A 25914-nucleotide genomic window follows, 5' to 3' on the forward strand; every position below is an offset into this window, starting at 1 on the left:
GTGTTGGGAGAGTTTATATAAAATTATATGATGGGCTGGTCTTAGTGAACATTCGTAGAGCGGGAGGATGAATGTCCACGTATCTCCACCTGCAGAGCTGCCAGGACCTGTGTGATGTCAGAATCATGTGCTCAGTCACATGATGGAGGACTCACAAGGTCTGGGTTTAAATGGCTGACTGCCAGAGATTCCAGTGTTCAGTAGTTCCTGGAGAGATAGGACTCCAGGAAAGTGTGCTAATCTGAACCATGGACATGGCTGCCTGTGAGCAGGCTGATCCCACTAGGAAAAGGGCTGTGTTTCTTTTTGTTTCTTTGTTTTGCTGTTTTGCCTGGAGGGCTGTGTTTACTTTCCCAGCTTGGTTTAGGCTGCTACAATAAAACAAACCTTTTCTTAAAGGGACAGTGTTCCAGTTATACCTCTGTGTCCAGCTGAGTGAGCCACTCTGCCACACCATGCGCTGGAGGTGACCATGCATGCAGTGCTCTCATTAATTTCTATGGATGTTCTGAAAATTGACAAGTGAGATGAATATGGCATATAGCAGAGGGTCCCACATCTGTCAGACATCTATGGAATATCTTATTTAAGTGCCATATATGTCCCAAAATGAATTACCCAATTGAAAAATAGCCCTTTGAAAGAGTCAAACTGTAAAAATTATGATGAAAAAACAAGCGTTTTGGGGAAATGAAGAAAGGTTCACAATATAAAGAAGATTTTTTTTGAAAATGCCAAATTAAATTACTATGTAAATTTTCAATAATGTTCTGCAGGCAATGAAATTAAGTCTGTTTGATACAAACCCGTTTTCTTGATGTAGATGTTCCTTTACGAGGAAAAGATGCTTGCTAAAATCATGTAAATTTGTACTATTATTTTGAGTGTGCTGCCAAATCCGAAGCGCGTGCCAAAGAAATGTGTCTGTTTCAGCTGTTCTTGAATCTAAACTCAAGTTGTCTTTGAGATTTGGTTGTTCCTGTAAGACATGAGTAGAAATACCTGAATAACGCTGCCAAATAAACACGATGCTGCTGTATATTATGCCTTATCACAGGAGAAACTCTGCCTTTTATATATTTCTACAGAAAGCACATATTTCATCTTGAAGGCAATTGTATGAGTACTGTACAATAGTTAAAGAAAGGAAAAACTATAACCTATTTATTCACATGATCATAGTTTGTTTAAAGGGAACCTGCCACCAGAAATAACACTGTTAGGCTGCAGATATGTGGTTAATCTGCAGGTTAACCCCTTCATGACCCAGCCTATTTTGACCTTAATGACCTGGCCAGTGTCCCTTTATGAGGTAATAACTCTAGAACGCTTCAACGCATCCTAGCGATTCTGAGATTGTTTATTCATGACATATTGGGATTCATGTTAGTGGTAAATTTAGGTCAATAATTTTTGTGTTTGTTTGTGAAAAAAATGGAAATTTGGCGAAAATTTTGAAAAATTTGCAATTTTCAAATTTTGAATTTTTATTCTGTTAAACCAGAGAGTTAGGTGACACAAAATAGTTAATAAATAACATTTCCCACATGTCTACTTTACATCAGCACAATTTTGGAAACAAATTTTTTTTTTGTTAGGACGTTATAAGGGTTAAAAGTTGACCAGCGATTTCTCATTTTTACAACAAAATTTACAAAACCATTTTTTTTTGGGACCACCTCACATTTGAAGTCACTTTGAGGGACCTATATGGCAGAAAATACCCAAAAGTGACACCATTCTAAAAACTGCACCCTTCAAGCTACTCAAAACTACATTGAAGAAGATTATTAACCCTTCAGGTGTTTCACAGGAACTAAAGCAACATGGAAGGAAAAAATGGACATTTTAATTTTTCCAACAAAAAAATTTTTTTTAGCATCAATTTTTTCATTTTCACATGGGTAACAGGATAAAATGGATCCTAAAATTTGTTGGGTAATTTCTGCTGAGTACACTGATACCTCATATGTGGTCATAAACCACTGTTTGGGCGCACGGCAGAGCTCAGAATTGAAGGAGCACCATTTGACTTTTTGAATGGAAAATATGCTGGAATATTTAGCGGTTGCCATGTCGCCTTTGGAGAGTCCCTGTGTGCCTAAACATTGGAGGTTCCCCACAAGTGACCCCATTTTGGAAACTAGACCCTCCAAGGAACTTATCTAGATGCATAGTGAACACTTTGAACCCCCAGGTGCTTCACAAATTGATCCGTAATAAAAAAAAGGTACTTTTTTTCACAAAAATTTTCTTTTAGCCTCAGTTTTTTTCATTTTCACGTGGGCCACAGGATAAAATGGAACCTAAAATTTGTTGGGCAATTTCTCCTGAGTACATCGATACCTCATATGTGGTCATAAACCACTGTTGGGCGCACGGCACGGCTCAGAATGGAAGGAGCACCATTTGACTTTTTGAATTGAAAATATGCTGGAATATTTAGCGGTTGCCATGTCGCGTTTGGAGAGTCCCTGTGTGCCTAAACATTGGAGCTCCTCCACAAGTGACCCCATTTTGGAAACTAGACCCCCGAAAGAACTTATCTAGATGGTTGGTGAGCACTTTGAACCCCCAAGTGCTTAACAGAAGATTATAACACAAAGCAGAGAAAATAAAAAAATCATTTTTTTTCCTCAAAAATTATATTTTAGCAAGCTAATTTTTATTTACGCCTGCTCGTGGCCAAATGCAGCGGGGAAACAAATGATCTTTAATCTCCCCAACAGCATTCGGCAGTCAGTCATGGGGGGCTGCGCTGCGCCGGTTCAGTCACCGATCTGAGTATACAAAGTGACACCTGAGCCCCAATGAAGAGCCAGTGTTCCAAAGTGTTGGGACTACCGCTCTGTATACTCAGAGTGCTGAATGAACCGGTGCTGCCCCCGCCTCTATGGGGAGAATAAAGATCATTTTCTCCCCGCTGCATTCAGCTACGTGCAGGTGCTAACAACACTGTTAACTTGCAGATTAACTGCATATCTTCAGGTTAACAGCGTTATTTCTGGTGACAGATTCCCTTTAAAGGGGATTCAGGTATTTTAACATCGTTGGCCTCCCCTTAGGATAGGCGACAAGATGTTTCCGGTATTGGCCAGAACTGCTCAGTTGTGAAGCTGCACAGCTCCGCCGATGGAATAGTGGCAATGGCTGGGTACATCCATCCTTAATGATTTTAATAGGGGGCAGATTGCAGTGCCTGGCCGCAACCACTAAACAGTCAAAAGAGCTTCACTGTGTAGCTCTATAACTGTGCAGGTCCAGCCACCGCCGAGAGTTGGGCATGATAGCCCCTTTTGTATTTTATCCTGTTAAATGAAGGTAGTAACACCTTTTCTATAAATATTTGCTGGTAGGAGTTTTTAACTATAATAAATTAAAAATTATATTTTAGGGGTTCATTTTTTTTCTTGATTTTCTTTTCATAATAAATTTCATTAATTTATTTAAACTTGCAAAATAATATCCAAAATTATTGGTCCTACTAGTAAAAAAGAGTGATACAAGAACCAAGTGTGTTGACCAGGTGTACGTGGTTAGGTGTATTAGGTCCCATAAATATGTTTCCGCTTCTTGAATAGTGAAAGAAGCACATCCATACATCGATCAAAAATTCCCTGTCAAGTACAAATCTTAAATATGAGTACTTCTCTGCAAACTTCCCCAGGCAATTCCATAACAGTATCTAAAATTAGCCACAGGTAACACTATATATTTCACAAAAAATACTAATTTTAGCAATTTTGTGGAGAATTTTTATGCAAGGAGGGAGTACATAATTTGCAGTAACTCAAATTTATAGTGCATAAGTTTAGATAATACCAAAACCTCGCTCTTTACGCAGGGAAATATAACTTTATCATCTAACAATGCTTCTAAGCATAATTTGAATCTAAAGGCCCGCAAACACATTAGATAGTGGTCAGCGGCACAATCGTTCTACTGATGGCTGTCTTGCCTATGGATAGGTGATAACTTGCTGATTTATAGAGGTCCCATTTTTGGCATCTTTACTGTTGAATTGGAATTTCTATCCATGTTACAAAATGATGCAGCTGGTTGAACATCCGACCACCACTGCATGCATTCTCTACGTAGCTGCCAGAAAAAGCAAAACGTCGAGCATGTGCATTGCTGTACCATTCTAATAATAATAAGTTACCTGTTCTGCTGACTGATGCAAGTCCCAGCGGTCGGACACCAATTGATGAACAAGTTATCATCTAACCTGTGGATAGGTAATAATTTGTTTCCACTGGGCAATGTCTTTAACCCCTTCACTCCCAAGGGTGGTTTGCACGTTCATGACCGGGCCAATTTTTACAATTCTGACCACTGTCCCTTTATGAGGTAATAACTCTGAAACGCTTCCATGGATCCTGGTGATTCTGGCATTGTTTTCTTGAGACATATTGTACTTCATGTTAGTGGTAAGATTTCATTCATATAACTTACCTTTATTTGTGAAAAAAAGGGAAATTTGGCGAAAATTTTGAAAATTTCGCAATTTTCCAACTTTGAATTTTTATGCCCTTAAATCACAGAGATCTAGCACACAAAAAACTTAATAAGTAACATTTCACACGTTTACTTTACATCAGCACAATTTTGGAACCAAAATTTTTTTTGTTAGGAAGTTATAAGGGTTAAAAGTTGACCAGCGATTTCTCATTTTTACAACACCATTTTATTTTTACGAACCACATCACATTTGAAGCCACTTTGAGGGGTCTATATGATAGAAAATACCCAAAAGTGACACCATTCTAAAAACTTCACCCCTCAAAGTGCTCAAAACCACATTCAAGAAGTTTATTAACCCTTCAGGTGCTTCACAAGAATTTTTTGAATATTTAAAAAAAATAAACATTTAACTTTTTTTCACAAAAAAAATAATTCAGGTTCAATTTTTTTTTTTTTTTATTTTACCAAGGGTAAAAGGAGAAATTGGACTAGAAAAGTTATTGTGCAATTTGTCCTGAGTACGCTGATACCTGATATGTGGGGGTAACCACTGTTTCGGCGCATGGCAGAGCTCAGAAGAGAAGGAGCGCCGTTTGACTTTTTCAATGCAAAATTGGCTGGAATTCTGATCGGACGCCATGTCACGTTTGGAGAGCCCCTGATGTACCTAAACAGTGGAAACCCCCCACAAGTGACCCCATTTTGGAAACTAGACCCCCCAAGGAACTTATCTAGATGTTTGGTGAGAACTTTGAACCCCCAAGGGCTTCACAGAAGTTTATAACGTACAGCTGTACAATTAAAAAATCATATTTTTTCCACAAAAATGATCTTTTCACCCCTGATTTTCCCGAGGGTAACAGGACCCTAAAAGTTATTGTGCAATTTGTCCTGAGTACGCTGATACCCCACATGTGGGGGTAAACCAATATTTGGGCGCATGGCAGAGCTTGGAAGGGAAGAAGCGCTATTTGACTTTTTTGGCTGGAATTGAGATTGGACACCATGTCGCGTTTGGAAAGCCCCTGATGTACCTAAACAGTGGAATCCCCCCACAAGTGATCCCATTTTGGAAATTAGACCCCCCAAGGAACTTATCTAGATATGTGGCGAGAACTTTGAACCCACAAGGGCTTCACAGAAGTTTATAACGTACAGCGGTACAATTAAAAAATCATATTTTTTCCACAAAAATGATCTTTTCACCCCCAATTTTTATTTTCCCAAGGGTAACAGGACCCTAAAAGTTATTGTGCAATTTGTCCTGAGTACGCTGATACCCCACATGTGGGGGTAAACCACTATTTGGGCGCATGGCAGAGCTCGGAAGGGAAACAGCAGCGCCATTTGACTTTTTTGGCTGGAATTGAGATCGGACACCATGTCGCATTTGGAAAACCCCTGATGTACCTAAACAGTGGAATCCCCCCACAAGTGACCCCATTTTGGAATCTAGACCCCTAAGGAACTTATCTAGATGTGTGGTGAGCACTTTGAACTCCCCCAGTGCTTCACAGAAGTTTATAACGCCCGGGCGTGAAAATAAAAAAATCGTATTTTTTCCACAAACCTGATCATTTAGTCCCCATTTTTTTATTTTCCCAAGGGTACCAGGAGAAAATGGACCGCAAAAGTTGTCCAATTTGTCCTGAGTACACAGATACCCCATATGTGGGAGAAAACTACTGTATGGGCACACGTCGGGGCTCAGAAGAGAAGTAGTAACGTTTTGGAATGCAGACTTTGATGGAATGGTCTGCGAGTGTTGTGTTGCCTTTGGAGAGCCCCTAATGTACCAAAACAGTGGAAACCCCCCAGAAATGACACCATTTTGGAAACTAGACCCCCTAAGGAACTTATCTAGGTGTGTGGTGAGCACTTTGAACTCCCCCAGTGCTTCACAGAAGTTTATAATGCCCGGGCGTGAAAATAAAAAAATCGTAATTTTTCCACAAACATGATCACTTAGTCCCCATTTTTTTTAATTTCCCAAGGGTACCAGGAGAAAATGGACCCCAAAAGTTGTTGTCCAATTTGTCCTGAGTACCCTGATACCCCATATGTGGGAGAAAACTACTGTATGGGCCCACGTCGGGGCTCGGAAGGGAAGTAGTGACATTTTGGAATGCAGACTTGGATGGAATGCTCTGCGGGTGTCATGTTGCCTTTGGAGAGCCCCTAATGTACCTAAACAGTGGAAACTCCCCACAAGTGACCCCACTTTGGAAACTAGACCCCCCACGGAACTTATCTAGATGTGTGGTGAGCACTTTGAACCCCCAAGGGCTTCACAGAAGTTTATAAGTTTATAAATCATATTTTTTTCCCACAAAAATGATATTTTTGTCCCCAATTTTTTATTTTCCTAAGGGCAACAGGAGAAATAGGACCCCAAAAGTTGTTTTGCAATTTGTCCTGAGTAGGCTGATACCCCATATGTGGGGGTAAAACACTGTATGGGCGCAAGGCAGAGCTTGGAAGGGAAGGAGCACCATTTGACTTTTTCAACGCAGAGGTGGCAGGAATTGAGATCAGACGCCGTGTTGCGTTTGGAGAGCACCTGATGTGCACAAACAGTGGAAACCCCCCAATTCTAACTCCAACCCTAACCCCAACACACTCCTAACCCTAATCTCAGCCCTAACCCTTGCCCTAACCTTAGCCCTAACCCTAGCCCTAACCCTAGCCCTAACCCTAGCCCTAACGGGAAAATGGAAATAAATACATTTTTTTAATTTTATTATTTTTCCCTAACTAAGGGGGTGATAACGGGGGGTTTGATTTACTATTTATGGCGGTTTTTATTTTTGGCAGCTGTCACACGCTAAAAGACGCTTTTTATTGTAAAAATAGTTTTTGCATCACCACATATTGAGAGCTATAATTTTTCCGTATTTTGACCCACTGAGTCACGTGAGTTCTTATTTTTTGCGGGACGAGTTGACGTTTTTATTGGTAACATGTTCGGGCACGTGACATTTTTTGAGTGCTTTTTATTCCGATTTTTGGGATGCAGAATGAACAAAAACCAGCGTTTCATGAATTTCTTTTGGGGGGTGCGTTTACACCGTTCTGCGTGCGGTAAAATTGATAAAACGGTTTTATTCTTCGGGTCAGTACGGTTACAGCGATACCTCATTTATGTCTTTTTTATGTTTTGGCGCTTTTATGCAATAAAAACAATTTTATATAAAAAATTATTTGTTTTGCATCACTTTATTCTGCGAGCTATAACTTTTATTTTTTCTCTGATGATGCTGTGTGGTGGCTCGTTTTTTGCGAGACAATATGTTGTTTTCAGCGGTACCATGGATATTTATATGCGTCTTTTTGATTGCGCGTTATTGCACTTTTTGTTCGGCGGTATGATAATAAATCATTATCTTTTGCTTCGTTTTTTTTTATTTTTATTTTTTAAGGGGTTCGCTAAAGGGGTTAACTAATGAAACAGTTTTATAGGGCAGGTTGTTATGGACACGGCGATACCAAATATGTGTACTTTTATGTTTTTGTTTTTATTTCCAAAAAATGAATTTATTTTTTTTTTATTTATTTAGCGATTTTTTTAAAATTATTTTTAACACCTTTTTTTTTTTAACTTTATTAGGTTGTCCCAGGGGGAACATCACTGTCCTGTGACAGATCGCTGATCTGTCACATCACAGATCACTGTGACAGATCAGCAACCTGTCACAGGCAGTGCAGAAGGCTTCCTCATGCCTGCGCTTTGCAGGCACTGAGGAAGCCAACTCCCTGCAGGCCCCCGAAGGTCCCCATCGCCATCTTGGATCCGGGGGCCTGCAGGGAAAGAGCCCCCGCAGCAGCGCTGCACATTGCGCTGCTGTGGGGGGCTCAGGGAAGCACGGAGGGAGCCCCCTCCCTGCCGATGCTTCCCTTTAACCCCCGGTACACCGCGATCATGTTTGATCGCGGTGTGCAAGGGGTTAACGTGTCGGGAGTGCCGGGTGTCAGCTGTGATAATCAGCTGACACCCGGCCGCGATCAGCGGCGCTCACCACGTGGGCGACGCTGATCGCGCAAGACGTACTATCCCGTCCATGGGCATATTTCCACATGACAGTAGAGTCTGGGCAATGTTATAAGCAATAAATACATAATGACGTATTTATATGAGAGGAGAATCATTGTGAAGGTGACAGATAAACCTATAAGATGCTTTTGTGTCTCCACTTATGATCAGGCATTAATATACAAGTGCTTCTCATAAAATTAGAATATAAAAAAAATTAGTTTATTTCAGTTCTTCATTACAAAAAGCGAAACTCATATGTTACATAGAGTCATTACAAACAGAGTGACCTATTTCAAGTGTTTATTGCTGTTAATGTTGATGATTATGGCTTACAGCCAATGAAAACCCAAAAGTCATTATCTCAGTAAACTAGAATAATTAACAAAAAACACCTGCAAAGGCTTCCTAAGCATTTAAAAAGGTCCCTTAATCTTTTTCAGTAGGCTCCACAATCATGGGGAAGACTGTTGACTTGACAGATGTCCAGAAGGTAGTCATTGACACAACTTCAACAAGGAGGGTAAGCCACAAAAGGGCATTGCTAAAGAAGCTGGCTGTTCACAGAGCACTGTATCCAAGCATATTAATGGAAAGGTGAGTGGAAGGAAAAAGTGTGTTTTTTTTTGCAAGCTAAACATTCCCAGATCCTTTAATCGTTCCTCATAGGACATACTTTGCAGTACGCTCACCATCCTGGTAGCTCTTCTCTTAACTTGCTCCAGTTTTTCAATGTCTTTTTTAACCCCTTCGTGGTTGGATGCATTTTCGTTTTTGCGTTTTCGTTTTTTGCTCCCCTTCGTCCCAGAGTCACCTTTTTTTATTTTTGGGTCAAAATGGCCATGTGAGGGCTTGTTTTGTGGGACAAGTTGTACTTTTGAATGACACCACTGGTTTTAACATATCGTGTACTGGAAAACGGGAAAAAAAATTCCAAATGCGGTGAAATTGAAAAAAAAAGTCCAATTCCACTGGGGTTTTTTTTTTACCATGTTCACTAAATGCTAAAACTGCCCATTATGAGTCTCCATATCATTATAAGTTCATAGACACCAAGCATGTCTAGGTTCTTTTTTATTTGAGTGGTGGAAAAAATAATCCAAACTTTGGTTAAAAAAAAAACGTAATTTTCTGAGACCTGTAGCGTCTCTATTTTTTGAGATTTGGGGCTGGGTGATAGTTGATATGTTTATTGATACCATTTTGGTGTAGATACACCCGTTATTGCATTTTATTGCAAGGTAGCAGCAACCAATAAAAATGCAATTCTGGCGTTTTCAATTTTTTTCTCATTACGCCATTACTGATCGAGTTAATTTTTTTTTTATATTGATAGATCCGGCGATTCTGAATGCGGCAATACCAAATATGTGTGTGTTAGATTTTTTTTACTGTTTTATTTTAAATGGGACTAAAAATTTGTATTTTTTTAATTTTCTAACATTTTTAAAAACTTTTTTTTACTTTTTGAATGCTTCAATAGTATCCATGGGAGACTAGAAGCAGCAGTTTTCTGATCAGCTCTGCTACATACAAGTGATGATCAGATTGCCTGTATGTAGCAGAAATGCTCACTTGTTATGAGTGCCGACCACCGGGGCGGCACTCATAGCAATCCGGTCTGCTGGAGACCGCTGGTTGTCATGATGGGTCACCGATGGGTGGGATTTCTGGCACGCTTACCGGAAGCACGAGTTAAATGCTGTCAGAGGTCGACAGCAACATTTAACAGGTTAACAGCCACGGGTGGATGGCAATGAGGCACATGTCAGCTGTTCAAAACAGCTGACATGTGCGGGGAAAGATAGCGGCTCAGCGCTGGAGACCACATCAAAGTGAGAGTTTCCAATGTGGCGTACTATTACGCCCAACGTCAGAAAAGGGTTAAAATATGATGCCCAAAACTGGACACAGTATTCCAGATAAGGCCTGACCAAGGAGAAGTAGAGGGGAATAATTACTTCACGTGATCTAGACTCTATGCTTCTCTTAACAGAATTGTGCTCAAAGGTATACATACCCTGGCAGAATTTTTGCTTTCTTGGCCTTTTTTCAGATAATATGAATGATAACACCAACATTTTTTTCTCCACTCATGGTAAGTGGTTGGATGAGGCCATTTATTGTCAAACCACTGTGTTTTCTCTTTTTCAATCACAATGACAACCCAAAACATCCAAATAACCCTGATCAAAAGTTCACATACCCCATTTCTTAATATCGTGTATTGCCCCCTCTAACAGCAATGACAACTTGAAGTCTTTTGTGGTAGTTGTGGATGAGGTTCTTTATTTTCTCAGATGGTAAAGCTGTCCACTCTTCTTGGCAAAAAGCCTCCAGTTCCTGTAAATTCCTGGGCTGTCTAGCATGAACTGTGCGCTTGAGATCGCCCCAGAGTGTCTCAATGATATTGAGGTCAGGCGACTGAGATGGCCACTCTAGAACCTTCACTTTGTTCTGCTGTAGGCAATGACAGACCAATTTGGTCTTGTGTTTTAGATTGCTGTTATGTTGGAACATCCAACTACGTCCCATGTGCAGCTTCCAGGCTGATGATAACAAATTTGCCACCAGTATCTGCCGATAACGTGCTGCGTTCATCTTTCCTTCAACTTTGACCAAGTTTCCTGTGCCTTTGTAGCTCAAGCATCCTCAAAACATCAGTGATCCACCTCCGTGCTATACAGTAGAAATGGTGTTCCTTTCATCATAGGCCTCGTTGACCTCTCTCCAAATGTATCGTTTATGGTTGTGGCCACAAAGTTCAATTTTGGTTTCATCACTCCAAATTACCTTGTTACAGAAGTTTTGAGGCTTGTCTCTGTGCGGTTTTGCGTATTGTAGGCGAGATACTTTGTGGCATTTGCACATTAATGGCTTTCTTCTGGCGACTTGACAATGCAGCCAATTTTTTTGTTCAAGTGCCTCCTTATTGTGCATCTTGAAATAGCCACACTGATAGTTTTCAGAGAGTCCAGTGTTATGAATGGGTCAATGAGGAGGAAAAAATAAACAACACGCTAAGTCTCAGAAAACCAGAGAAGTTGGTAACTATGCAGATTGCAGATCCCTGAACTTAACCGCACAACTAGTAGCAGTCGTGGAGCGTGCCTACGTTGGTCCTAAACGCCTCGTCACAACCGGAGAGCTACATAAGCCTAAAGCAGGAAAAGAGGAAAACTAACTGCCCCAGAGCAGACCCGAAAGGAAAGACAGCCCCCCACATGTATTGACGGTGAAACAAGATGAAATTACAAACAAAGGCAGGAAAATAGGCTGAGCAAACGATGGGGCCCGGCTAACTAAAAAGGACAGGAAAGGAAAGGCACCGTCTGCAATCTGCCAAGAAAAACTACAAAAATATTATCCAACACTTCTGATAGTAAAATTAACCCTGAAGTCACTAGACTTCTAAACCTATATCAGCACTCTGAAATATTCTGAGACAGAGCAAAAAAGAGGCCAATCTAATAAGGAACAAAAAGCAGATTGGCAAATACTGATTAATAGGAGTGGAAATTCAGCATAGCCCCAGCAGGGGCAAGCTGATTACACAAAAAACTGATTTGACCAACAAGCGCAAGTGTGAACATTAGCTAAAAACAAACTTAACTTGAGAAGACTGGAAGAGAGCTGAAGTCCAGGACCTGAGAAGCAGACTGAATCACAAGCACCCGGATACGGCGTCGGCCGTCTTATATCCAGTCTGATACTCCAGAGATCCAATCGTTATCTTCCTCATCAGGTGGCAGATCACTACCACTTAAACCAACAGCACTACCTTCTGTCACCACCAGAGGGAGAACGGAAGGGGAACTCTCAACTGGTGGAGCAGAAAATGAGTTCATGACAGTACCCCCCTTGAGGAGGTGTCACCGAACCCTCATCCATGCCACCAGGCCGATCAGGATGGGCCCGGTGAAAAGCACGAACCAATTTATTGGCATGAATATCAGAGGCAGAGACCCAAGAATTATCCTCCTGGCCATAACCCTTCCATTTGACCAAATACTGGAGTCTCCGTCTAACCAAACGAGAATCCAATATTTTCTCTACCTCATATTACACATTGCCTTTAACCAATACAGGATCAGGAGGTGCCACCACAGGAACTACTGGCTCAACAAACCTCTTCAACAGTGACTTGTGAAATACGTTATGGATTTTGAACGTAACTGGAACCAATCGAAAAGAAACAGGATTAAGAATCTCCAAAATCTTATAAGGTCCAATAAATCTTGGCTTAAATTTAGGAGATGCAACCTTCATAGGAATATTCCTAGATGACAACCAAACCATATCACCCACTTTAAACCGGGGACCAATGGTCCTACGCCGGTTGGAAAAACGCTGGGCCTTTTCCTGAGAGAGTGACAACTTATCCACCACTTGGTCCCATATCTGCTGCATTCTCACAACCACAGTGTCCACACCTGGGCAGGACGAAGATTCCACTTGCCCTGAAGAGAATCGAGGATGAAACCCAAAATTACAGAAAAAGGGTGACATCAGAGTGGCAGAACTAGCTCTATTGTTCAGCGCAAATTCGGCCAAGGGCAAAAATGAGACCCAATCATCTTGATCATCAGATATAAAACATCTTAAATAAGACTCCAGGGTCTGGTTTGTTCTCTCAGTCTGCCCATTGTTCTGGGGATGAAATGCGGAAGAGAAGGATAATTGAATTCCCAGATTGGAACAAAAGGCTTTCCAGAATCTGGAAACAAACTGGACCCCTCTATCGGACACAATGTTCTCAGGAATCCCGTGTAACCAAACCACCTGTTGTAAAAACAAGGGCACCAACTCAGTGGAAGATGGCAACTTTGGGAGTGGTACAAGATGGACCATCTTCGAAAATCTATCACAAATCACCCAGATAACAGTCATTCTCTGAGAGACAGGAAGATCAGAAATAAAATCCATTGAGATATGGGTCCATGGCCTCTTGGGCACCGGCAGAGGCATCAACAACCCACTAGAACGAGAACAGGGTTTAGACCGAGAACAAGTCCCACAGGACTGTACAAAATTCCTGACATCACGAGATAAGGCAGGCCACCAAAACGACCGACTCACCAAATCTCTGGTACCAAAAAAAACCCGGATGACCAGCCAATGCGGAGCAATGGACTTCAGACATCACTCTCTTTCTCCACTGGTCAGGAACATACAATATTCCCATAGGACAACGCTCAGGTTTATCCTCCTGAAATTCCTCCAGGGCGCGTCTCAAATCGGGCAAAATGGCAGAAAGAACTACCCCCTCACCTAGGATAGTAGTAGGCTCGGTCACATTAAGAGAATCAGCAAAGAAACTCCTAGAAAGGGCATATGCCTTAACATTCTTAGTGCCCGCAAGAAAAGACCACAAAATTAAAACACGTGAAAAACAAGGCCCATCTAGCCTGTCTAGGATTCAAGCGTTTGGCCGACTCCAGATAAATCAGATTCTTGTGATCGGTGAGGACCACAAATTGATGTCTAGCTCCCTCCAGCCAATGTCTCCACTCCTCAAATGCCCATTTCATGGCCAACAATTCCCGATTCCCCACGTCATAGTTGCGTTCAGATGGGGAAAACTTTCGAGAAAAGAAGGCACAGGGATTCCTCTTAGAAGTCACAGGGTCCTTTTGGGACAACACAGCTCCTGCACCAATCTCAGAAGCGTCCACCTCCACTTGAAATGGAAGTGAGACATCAGGTTGCCGTAAAACTGGGGCTGAAGTAAATCTCTGCTTAAGCTCCTGAAATGCTGAGACAGCTTCAGGAGACCAATTCAGCACATCAGCTCCCTTCTTGGTCAGATCAGTCAGTGGTTTAACAATACTAGAAAAATTACTTATAAATTTACGATAGAAATTAGAGAAACCCAAAAACTTCTGGAGAGCCTTCAAAGAAGTAGGCTGAACCCATCATAAATGGACTGTACCTTGGCCGGGTCCATTTCAATAGTCGATGGAGACAAGATAAATCCCAAAAATGAAATCCTCTGTACACCAAAAAGGCACTTCGATCCCTTAACAAACAGGGAATTCTCTCTCAAAATCCGGAACACAGTCCGGACATGTTCCACATGGGAATCCCAATCACTAGAAAAGACCAAAATATCATCCAGATAGATGATCAAAAACTTATCCACAAAGTCTCGGAAAATATCATTCATAAAGGACTGGAAGACAGAATGGGCATTAGAGAGCCCAAAAGGCATCACTAGGTACTCAAAATGTCCCTCCGGAGTATTAAACGCCGTCTTCCATTCATCCCCGTGCTTGATGTGAATAAGATTATACGCCCCCTGAGGTCAAGCTTAGTAAAGCAGCAGGCACTCTTAACTCTGGAGAACAAATCAGACATCAGAGGTAACGGGTACTGATATTTAACCGTCATCTTGTTAAGGGAACGATAATCAATACACGGTCTTAATGAACCGTCTTTCTTGGCCACAAAAAAACCCCCAGCGCCTAAAGGTGACGAGGATGGTCTAATATGACCCTTCTCCAACGACTTCTTAATATAGGATCGTATAGCAACATGTTCGGGTACAGATAAGTTGAAAAGCCGACCCTTGGGAAATTTACACCCAGGCATCAACTCAATTGCACAGTCATAACTCCTATGAGGAGGCAAAGACGCAGACTTACTCTCACTAAAAACATCAGAGAAATCAGCCAGATAATCAGGAATATCATGAGACTGAGGAGAGGTGGAGAAAACAGGAGCATCCCTAAGAACACACTGACAACCCCAACTCACCACAGACACAGATTTCCAATCCAAAACTGGGTTATGAGTTTGCAACCAGGGGAACCCCAGAACAATAGTATCATGCAAATTATGCAGCACCAAAAATTTACACTTTTCTTGGTGGTCTGGGGCAACTCGCATAATCACCTGGGTCCAAAACTGAGGTTTATTCTCCGCCAAAGGAGTGGCATCAGTACCCCTCAAAGGAATAGGCATCTGCAGAGGCGTCATGGGCAGACCACAACGTTTAACAAAGTCCAAATCCATCAGATTCAGAGCTGCTCCTGAATCCACAAAAGCCTTAGTGGAAAATGTGGACAAGGAGCAGATCAGAGTAATTGCCAAAAGGAACTTAGGTTGTATACTGTCCACAGCAAATGTGTGTGCAAAACGTTTCTCTCGTTTAGGGCAGACAGAAATAGTATGAGAGGCGTCTCCACAGAAAAAACACAGCTTATTACGCCTTCTAAACTCCCGACGTTGCGCCCTAGACAAAACCCCATCACATTGCATAGGTTCAGACATTTGTTCAAAAGGTGGCAGCGCCTCCCGTGTAGTTTTACGTTCATGTAAACCCCGATCAACTTTAATGGCTAATGACAGAGCCATCCAGACCAGAGGGAACAGGAAATCCCACCATAACATCTTTTACGGTCTCTGACAAACCCTTCCGAAAGAGAGCTGCCAATGCACTTCATTCCATGAAGTAAGGACCGCCCACTTTCGGAATTTTTGACAGTACAACTCAGGATCCTGACCTTGGTTTAATGCCAACAGGGTTCTCTCGGCTTGATCAACGGCATAAGGTTCATCATACAACAACCCCAAGGCCAGGCTCGGTCTGGCCTGGTGAGGTACCGAGTAAATGCACGGTGGGCCCTGAGGGTTGCTGGGGGCCCTTTAAAAATGCTGCCCCTTTAAGTGAGTGGGCCCTTTAAAAGCATGTCCCATGATTTGAAGGGACACGCGCGTGCACATACCATAGCGCGAGGCGGCGCGGGCCCAGTATACCGGGCGACCCCCTTGCTGGCTCTGGGTCTCTCTCTGATGACTCACCCAGCCCCAGGACCTTGCCACGTGACGTCAGCGCTGTTCTTGATGGGCGGTGAAACGCCCCGCGCTCTGCTTTCCGGCTCTGTAGCTGGCTGACTAATAGCATAGCAGCCAGTGTGTGAGAGAAGAGGACGCCGCCGAGCTCCGCTCTCCCTGCTGCTGCTCCTACTCTGCTCTGGTCCGGTGAGTAGAGTCTAGTGAGTGGGTGACGGGTGGTCTGTGTCACTGGAGAGGAGGGGAAACAAAGTCTCCATGGTGGAGGGAAGAGGGGTCCGGAGGAGGGAAGAGGGGTCCGGAGGAGGAAGAGGAGTCCAGAGGAGGAAGAGGAGTCCAGAGGGGTCCAGAGGAGGAAGAGGAGGCCAGAGGGGTCCAGAGGAGGAAGAGGAGGCCAGAGGGGTCCAGAGGAGGAAGAGGAGGCCAGAGGGGTCCAGAGGAGGAAGAGGAGGCCAGAGGGGTCCAGAGGAGGAAGAGGAGGCCAGAGGGGTCCAGAGGAGGAAGAGGAGGCCAGAGGAGGAAGAGGAGTCCAGAGGAGGAAGAGGAGTCCAGAGGAGGAAGAGGAGTCCAGAGGGGTCCAGAGGAGGAAGAGGAGGCCAGAGGGGTCCAGAGGAGGAAGAGGAGGCCAGAGGGGTCCAGAGGAGGAAGAGGAGGCCAGAGGGGTCCAGAGGAGGCCAGAGGGGTCCAGAGGAGGCCAGAGAGGTCTGGAGCAGGAAAAGGAGGGAAGAGGGGTCCGGAGGAGGAAGAGGAGGCCAGAGGGGTCAGGAGGAGGAAAGAGGGGTCCGGAGGAGGCCAGAGGGGTCCGGAGGAGGAAGAGGAGGCCAGAGGGGTCCAGAGGAGGCCAGAGGGGTCTGGAGGAGGAAGAGGAGGGAAGAGGAAGAGGAGGCCAGAGGAAGAAGAGGAGGCCAGAGGGGTCTGGAGCAGGAAGAGGAGGCCAGAGGGGTCCGGAGCAGGAAGAGGAGGCCAGAGGGGTCAGGAGGAGGGAAGAGGGGTCCGGAGGAGGTCAGAGGGGTCCAGAGGAGGAAGAGGCCAGAGAGGTCCGGAGGAGGAAGAGAAGGGAAGAGGGGTCCAGAGGAGGAAGAGGCCTGTGCTGTATACCATGTGCTGCATACCTTGTGATGCTGTGCTTTATACCAATGGGGGGCTGTGCTGTATACCAATGGGGGGCTGTGCTGTATACCAATGGGGGGCTGTGCTGTAAACCATGTGATGATGTGATATATACCATGTGGGGCTGTGCTTTATACCATGTGGGGCTGTGCTTTATACCATGTGGGGCTGTGCTTTATACCAATGGGGGATGTGCTGTATACCAATGGGGGGCTGTGCTGTGTACCATGTGGGCCTGTGCTTTATACCATGTGGGGTTGTGCTTAATACCATGTGGGCCGTGCTGTATACCAATGAGGGGCTGTGCTGTATACCAATGAGGGGCTGTGCTGTATACCAATGGGGGGCTGTGCTGTATGCCATGGTGCTGTGCTATATACCATGTGGGGCTGTGCTATATACCATGTGGAGCTGTGTTATATACTATGAGGCTGTGTTATATACCATGGGGGTACATTATACATTATATTCTATGGGGGAGGCTGTGTTATATAATATGGGGGGCTACATTATATTCTATGGGGAGGTGGGCTGTATTATATTCTATTCGGGGCTACATTATATTCTATGGGGTGCTGTATTATCTTTACTATATTCTATGGTGGTGATCGCATCATTCTATGAAGGGGCTACATTATACTATATGAGGAGGCTACATTGTATTCTATGGGGGGCTGCATTATATTTTATGGGGGACTAGATTATATTGTAGGGGGGCTTTATTATACTTCATGAGGAGGCTACATTATATTCTATTGGGGCTGCATTATACTATATGAGGAGGGCTACATTGTATTCTATGGAGGGGCTACATTACACTATATAAGGGGCTGGCATATATTCTATGGAGGGGCTGCATTATACTATATGAGGGGGGCTGCATTATATTCTATGCAGGGTTACATTGTATTCTGTGGGGTGGCTACATTATGCTCTAAGGGGTGGCTGCATTATACTATAAGAGGGGGGCTGCATTATATTCTATGGGGGTTACATTATATTGTATGTCTGGGCTGCATTATACTCTGTGGGGTGGCTGCATTATGTTCTATGGGGTGGCTGCATTATGTTATATGTGGGCTGCATTATACTGTATCGAGGACTATGGGGAATACATTATACTATATGAAGAACTATGGGGTGCATTATACTATGGGAAGTGAATTGTACTACATGGATGACTGGCGGTCTATTATACTATATGGAGCACTATGAGGAGTGTATTAAACTATATGGAGGACTGAGCAGTGTATTTTAATATATGAAGGACTGAGGAGTGTATTATACTATATGGAGGACTATGGGGCAGAATATATTATATGGGGGACATTATATTATATGGAAACTGTAGATGTGCTGCTGATAACATGATACTGTATGGGGACAGATTAATCCATTAGTGATTGTTCTGTCCCCATCATTCTTTCTCAGACGGTGGAAAGAGGCCGGGAAACAAGTGTTGAACAACTTCAATATTGTCGATCACACTGATTCAGCGTCCTGAACTCAGCGCATGTAACTACAACCGAAATGCTTCTGTGTGATGTGCAATATGTTAGCATTTGGGGCCCCATTTTAAAATTGGCCTAGGGCCCCACTTTGCCTAAATCTGGCGGTTTTAGGAAGTTTCGTCCCCAGCAGTTCACCCCCAGCAGTTCGCACCCGGATTTTTCGCCCCCAGCAGTTTGCCCCTGGGTGTTTCACCCCCCAGCAGTTCGCCCCCGCATGCTTCGCCCCTGGATTTTTCGCCCCAGCAGTTCGCCCCCGGATATTTCGCAATATAGGCAAAACATGGCAAAACAGGGTACACACATCCGGGAGTGAACTGCTGGGGCGAAAAATCCGGGGGTGAACTGCCCGGGGTTAAAAATCTGGGGGCGAAATATCCGGGGGTGAACTGCTGGGGGCGAAAAATCCAGGGGCAAAACATCCAGGGGCGACCTGCTGGGGGCAAACATCCGGGGGCGACCTGCTGGGGGCAAACTGCTGGGGGCGAAACATCCAAATCCCAAATCTGGCCCTGGTCATACACATGACATGATGCAGCATCACAGATCACAATGTCTGCCAGTGCCTCCTAGATAGGATACACACGCACCACACTCTTATATGGCCTAATATGTCATATGAGGCCAGTATACCGACTGTACAAACCGCACTATCATCCTCCTGTATGCCGTACATAGGCAGAGAGTGCGGTCTGTACAGAGGCAACACTCTGTATGTCTTATAGGGGGCCTAATAGGAGGCCAACAGTCTGTAAGTCTTATAGGGGGCCTAATAGGAGGCCGACACTCAGTATGTCTTATAGGGGGCCTAATAGGAGGCCAACAGTCTGTAAGTCTTATAGGGGGCCTAATAGGAGGCCAACACTCAGTATGTCTTATAGGGGGCCTAATAGGAGGCCAACACTCAGTATGTCTTATAGGGGGCCTAACAGGAGGCCGACACTAAGTATGTTTTATAGGGGGCCTAATAGGAGGCCGATAGTCTGTATGTCTTATAGGGGGCCTAATAGGAGACTAACAGTCTACATGTCTCATAGGAGGCTTAATAGGAGGCTGACAGTCTGTATGTCTTATAGGGGGCGTAATAGGAGGCTGACAGTCTGCATGTCATATACGAGGCCAATATGCCATACATACCGCAATATCGGCATCCTATATACTGTACATACCACACTCTCAGCCTCTTATAGAAAGAATCTGTTATAGGAGACCGAGAGTGCGGTCTGTATGTGATATAGGGTGCCAAGAGTACAGTGTGTACGATATATAGGAGGCTGAGAGCTTTCTCTTTTGCATACTGTAAAGCTTGCTAAAAGGCACACGTTTTAGTGGGAGAGGCCAAAAAATGAACACATAATAAAACCATTTATGGTAGCCATGGGGTGGGCCCCTAGAGTCAATTCCCCTGGTGGGCCCTAGGCACCCCAGTCCGACCCTGCCCAAGGCCTGAAAAAATGCATCCACATTAGTCAGAATAGGATTTTCAGGAGTCAGAGAAAAAGCCCAATCTTGGGGATCGCCACGCAGCAAGGATGTGACAATTTTAACCTGCTGCACAGAGCTCCCCGATGAGTTAAGCTTCAAAGCAAGAAATAATTTACAATTATTCTTAAAATTCAGAAATTTAGACCGATCCCCAGAAAAAACACATCAGGAGTAGGGATCTTGGGTTCAGCAGCATGTGACTGAATAAGGTAGGTGGAAATTCCCTGCACTTCAGCAGCAAGCTGCTCCACATGCCCACATGTATTGACGGTGAAACAAGATGAAATTACAAACAAAGGCAGGAAAATAGGCTGAGCAAACTATGGGGCCCGGCTAACTAAAAAGGACAGGAAAGGAAAGACACTGTCTGCAATCTGCCAAAAAAAAACTACAAAAATATTGTCCAACACTTCTGATAGTAAAATTAACCCTGAAGTCACTAGACTTCTAAACCTATATCAGCACTCTGAAATATTCTGAGACAAAGCAAAAAAGAGGCCAATCTAATAAGGAACAAAAAGCACATTGGCAAATACTGATTAATAGGAGTGGAAATTCAGCATAGCCCCAGCAGGGGCAAGCTGATTACACAAAAAACTGAATTGACCAGCAAGCGCAAGTGTGAACATTAGCAAAAAACAAACTTAACTTGAGAAGACTGGAAGAGAGCTGAAGTCCAGGACCTGAGAAGCAGACTGAATCACCAGCACCCGGATAGGGCGTTGGCTGTCTTATATCCAGTCTGATACTCCAGAGATCCAATCGTTATCTTCCTCATCAGGTGGCAGATCACTACCACTTAAACCAACAGCACTACCTCCTGTCACCACCAGAGTCAGAATGGAAGGGGAACTCTCAACTGGTGGAGCAGAAAATGAGTTCATGACAGTCCAGTATTTCAGCTGATGTTATTTGCTGGGTTTTCTTTGCATCCTGAACAATTTTCCTGGCAGTTGTGGACAATATTTTTGTTGGTCTACCTGACCGTGGTTTTGTTTTTACAGAGCCCATGATTTTCCATTTGTTAATCAAAGTTTGAACGCTGACTGGAATTATCAATTCCTTGGATATCTTTTTGTGTCCCTTTCCTGTTTTATACAGTCCAACTACTTTTTTCTCTTAGATCCGTTGACAATTCTTTTGCTTTCCACAATATTCACAATCCAGAAACGTCAGTGGCTGGATGAAAGAGGCAAGAGTCTGTCTGGATCTCAGAAAATCACTCAGCTTTTATGCACACACACACTGATTACAAGCAAACAGGTCGCAGGTGAGGATGTTATCTTTAGAGATCAGGCCAAAATCACCAGGGTATGTGAACTTTTGCTGAGGGTCATTTGGATGTTTGGGGTTGTCATTATGATTTAAAAAGAGAAACCATAGTAGTTTGACAATAAATGGCTACACCCAACGACTATCCATGAGTGGAGAAAAAGTTTTGGTGTTATAATTCATATTCTCTGAAAAAAAAGGCAAAGAAAGCAAAAATTCTGCTGGAGTATGTAAACTTTTGAGCACAACTGTACATCCCAGAACTGTGTTTGCCTTTATTTCTGATGCATCACACTGTTGACTCATCTTATGGGGCCAATTACATATGGAGCATAATATAGGGCCTATTCTGTATGGAGCATTATTATATTGGGCCCATTATATACTGTATAGAGCATTATATGGGGCTCATTATACTGTATGAAGCAATATATGTGGCTCATACTGTATGGAGCATTATATGGGGCTCATACTATTTGGAGCATTATATGGGGCTCATTATACTGTATGAAGAAACATATGGGGTTCATTATACTGTATGGGGCATTATATGGGGTCCATTATTCTGTATGGAGAAATATATGGGGTCCATTATACTGTGTGGAGAAATATATGAGGCTTAATATACTGTATGGAGCATTATATGAGGTCCATTATTCTGTATGGAGAGAGAACTATATGTGGTCCATTATATTGTGTGGAGCATTATATGGGGTCCTGTTATGAATGGGTCACCGAGGAGGATGGCAGGAACAGGCTAAGCCACCAGGAAACCAGAGAGGTTGGTAACTCAGCGGATTGCAGACCCCTGATCCTAACACAACTACGTTCCTACGAAGCCCTAGATGCCTCGGCACAGCCGGAGAACTAACTAAGCCTAAAGCCAGAAAGGTGAAATCTAAACTGCCCTGGAGCAGATCCCCAAAGGAATAGACACCCCCCAAACATATATTGTCAGTGAGACAAGATGAAACAGAAACACAGGCAGAAAATAGACTGAGCAAATGATGGGGCCCAAACTGTCTAGACAGGACAGGACAGAAAAGATACTGTCTGCAATCACGCAAAGACCCTAAAAAATCCAACACATCTGATATACAAAAAACCTGAGGCCCCACGACCTCACCCCCCGCTACATCAGCACTCTGGTGTGAACTGGAAGCAAACCAAAAGATACTAATATAACAGGGGACTGAACAAACTAGCACAAGCTGTAACATATGGAGCGGGGCCCAGCGCTGCCCCAGCAGGGAGTACGCTGAACCCTCGCAACAAAGCAGAAAGCAAAAAAAGGCACAACCAGATTGGATGCAAAGGATTAGCAAAAGAATCACTTAACTGAACCATGCAGATCAGGAAGGAGACTGAAGAGCTCAAAATGCACAAGGAGGAAATCACCAGCAACCACTAAGGGAAGCCTGCTCACTTATATGCTCCCAGCCAATAATGCCAGATTCCCAATCATCGTCGTCAGGTGGCAAACTTCCATCAGACTGGCCAGCTCCACTACTCCCAGTAACCACCAGAGGGAGCTCCAGCTCAGAAGTCCGAGCAAGGGAATTCACAACAGGGTCCATTAGTCAGTATGGAGCAATATATGGGGCTTATTATACAGCATGGGCCATTTATATGGATACACCTAAATAAAATAGGAATGGTTGGTGATATGAACTTCCTGTTTGTGACATATTAGTATATGGGAGGGGGGAAACTTTTCAAGATGGATGGTGACCATGGTGGCCATTTTGAAGTTGGCCATTTTGGATCCAACTTTATTTTTTTCAATGGGAAGAGGGTCATGTGATACATCAAACTTATTGAGAATTTCACAAGAAAAACAATGGTGTGCTTTCATGAGTTATTTACAAGTGGTGATAAACTTGTAAATAACTCATGAAAGAATAAAGTTAAGTTAAAACCAAGCACACCATTGTTTTTCTTGTGAAATTCTCAATAAGTTTGATGTGTCACATGACCCTCTTCCCATTGAAAAAAATAAAGTTGGATCCAAAATGGCCACCATGGTCATCACCTATCTCGAAAATTTTCCCCCCTCCCATATACTAATGTGCCACAAACAGGAAATTGATATCACCAACCTTTCACATTTTATTTAGGTGTATCCATATAAATGGCCCACCCTGTACTGTATGGACCATTATATGGAGTCCTTTATTCTGTATGGAGAAATATATGGGGTCCATTATACTGTGTGAAACAATATATGTGGTCCATTATTCTGTATGGAGCAATATATGGGGCTTAGTATACTGTGTGGAGCAATATATAGGGCTCATTATACTGTGTGGAGCATTATTCTGTATGGAGCAATAAATGGGGCTCATTATGTTGTATGGAGCAATACATGGGGCTCATTATACTCTATGTAGCAATATATGTTGCATGGATCAATATATGGGGCTCACTATTCTGTATGGAGCATTATGTGGTGCCCAAAATACTGTAGGGAGGACTGTACTGAGCTATTGATGTCACTCATGTAATGTAAGATGTAAGGCTGCATTCACACGTCAATTTTTTTGCGTTTTCGCGGCATTTTTTAACGCGCGATTTTGCCGCAAAATGCTATGGGATTCCGCAATGCTGTGCTAATGCTGCGAATTTTCCCGCGGCAGAACTGCATCGCGGAAAAATACGCAGCATGCTCATTATTTTGCAGAATCGCGGCGATCCCGCACCCATAGGATTGCATTGTTCTGCTTACTTCCCGCATGTGGCTGTGCTCGCCATGCGAAAAATAAGCAGAAAATTTGCAGATGGTACCCATGGTCTGGAGGAGAGGAGACTGTCCTCCGGGCTGTGGGTACCATATCACTGTAAAGAATAGAATGAAAAATAAAAAATGGTGTTATATTCACCTTCCGGCGTCCCGCGCAACCTTCCCGGGCCTCAGCGATGCTTCCGTTCCCAGTAATGCCTTGCAAGACCTTTGATAGGCAGCCTCAATAGTAAAAAGTTGGTCACACTCGTCAAATACTATGTTTGACGGGTGTGACCAACCTGTCAATCAGTTCTCCAAGCGATGCTACAGATCGCTTGGAAAACGCTAGCATTCTGCAAGCTAATTACACTTGCAAATCGCAAGTTTTTCCGTGGGAAAATCGCGGGAATTTAAAATGCGATTTTCCTGCGGAATGGAATTTCGGAATTCTCGCGGTAACTTCCGCAAGAGTTCCGCTACGTATGCACATAGCCTAAGTGAAATCTTTGACATTGTATTATGCCTATGTTTCTCTGCTGTATCTGTTTACCATGAATTGTGATATGTGTGAAAAGGGCCCACTGAGACTCTTTCGCCCGAGGCCCATGAAAACCTGGAGCCGACCCTGCCCACAATGTCTAAGCACTTCGAATTATGCTGAATGCAGAAATCTGCAATAGTAAATTCTTTATTTTGACTGTTGTGATCTAATATACTTTATTTACTATCACACAGACAAACCCTCTTAGGGCAAAGACACACTGGCGAATTTTTTGTCCGAGAATCGGATCGTAAAACTTGCCCTGGCCGGCACCTCTCCTGACCTGAACTTGACAGCTGCATAGTAATCCATCACGCTGTCATGCTCAGGTCAGGAGAGGTGCCAGCCAGGGCAAGTTTTATGATCCGATTCTAGACGAAAAATTTGCCAGTGTGTCTCTGCCCTTAGAATAAAAAAGGGAGTTTTTGATGCAGTCTTTTTTTAAGCTAAAGTTAGAAGCAGACTTCTGGCTTGGCTCAAAAAAAATCATCAAATGTATGATTTCAGCCTTCATCACTTCCAGTGAGACAATGTCCTATCCATCAATCATCTGAACAATGGCCCCAGTGGTTAGGTGACTGTATGGACATGTTGAAGCTCTGGTAAGAAACACTTTCTTTTTTATTTTTAATGATTCTTCTCTTCAGAACAATTTTCAAAATGGGTTAAAATCCCCTTTAGGCAATTCTTGTATGTACTTTATATATGCAGCCATAAACTTTTTTTTCCATAAGAGAAAGTAATGTCCTTTGTGGTCCTTCTGTCTAGTAAATAATATTAATACTTTAATAGTTTGGCTTTGTACCGGCTTTAAACTTCACTGCAGTTTCTGAGCTTTCTCCATTTACAATTTCACAGTTTATTAAGCAGTTTATTATTTCTCACTTGGGTCTTTACTACAAAGCCACAAGAGCATTTTGCTACACATGTCTGCTTATGCAAGCAGACCATATGTAATGTTCCAATGATGCCACACTGATAATAGTGC

At 43.3% G+C, this 25914-nt stretch overlaps 1 protein-coding gene across 3 annotated transcripts in view; it reads right to left on the bottom strand.

Moving 5' to 3' along the window:
- Window positions 1–25914, bottom strand: part of TMEM232 (transmembrane protein 232) — a 490587-nt gene that overhangs the window by 342177 nt on the left and 122496 nt on the right. For all 3 annotated transcript variants that reach the window (XM_073549444.1, XM_073549409.1, XM_073549521.1), the window contains exon 8: window positions 807–979. In XM_073549444.1, the coding sequence (XP_073405545.1) occupies window positions 807–979 (173 nt within the window). The remainder of the gene's footprint in view (window positions 1–806; window positions 980–25914) is intronic.

Source organism: Dendrobates tinctorius, unplaced genomic scaffold (assembly GCF_039654945.1).
Source record: "Dendrobates tinctorius isolate UK_male_01 unplaced genomic scaffold, ASM3965494v1 ptg000003l, whole genome shotgun sequence".
NCBI lineage: Eukaryota > Metazoa > Chordata > Amphibia > Anura > Dendrobatidae > Dendrobates > Dendrobates tinctorius.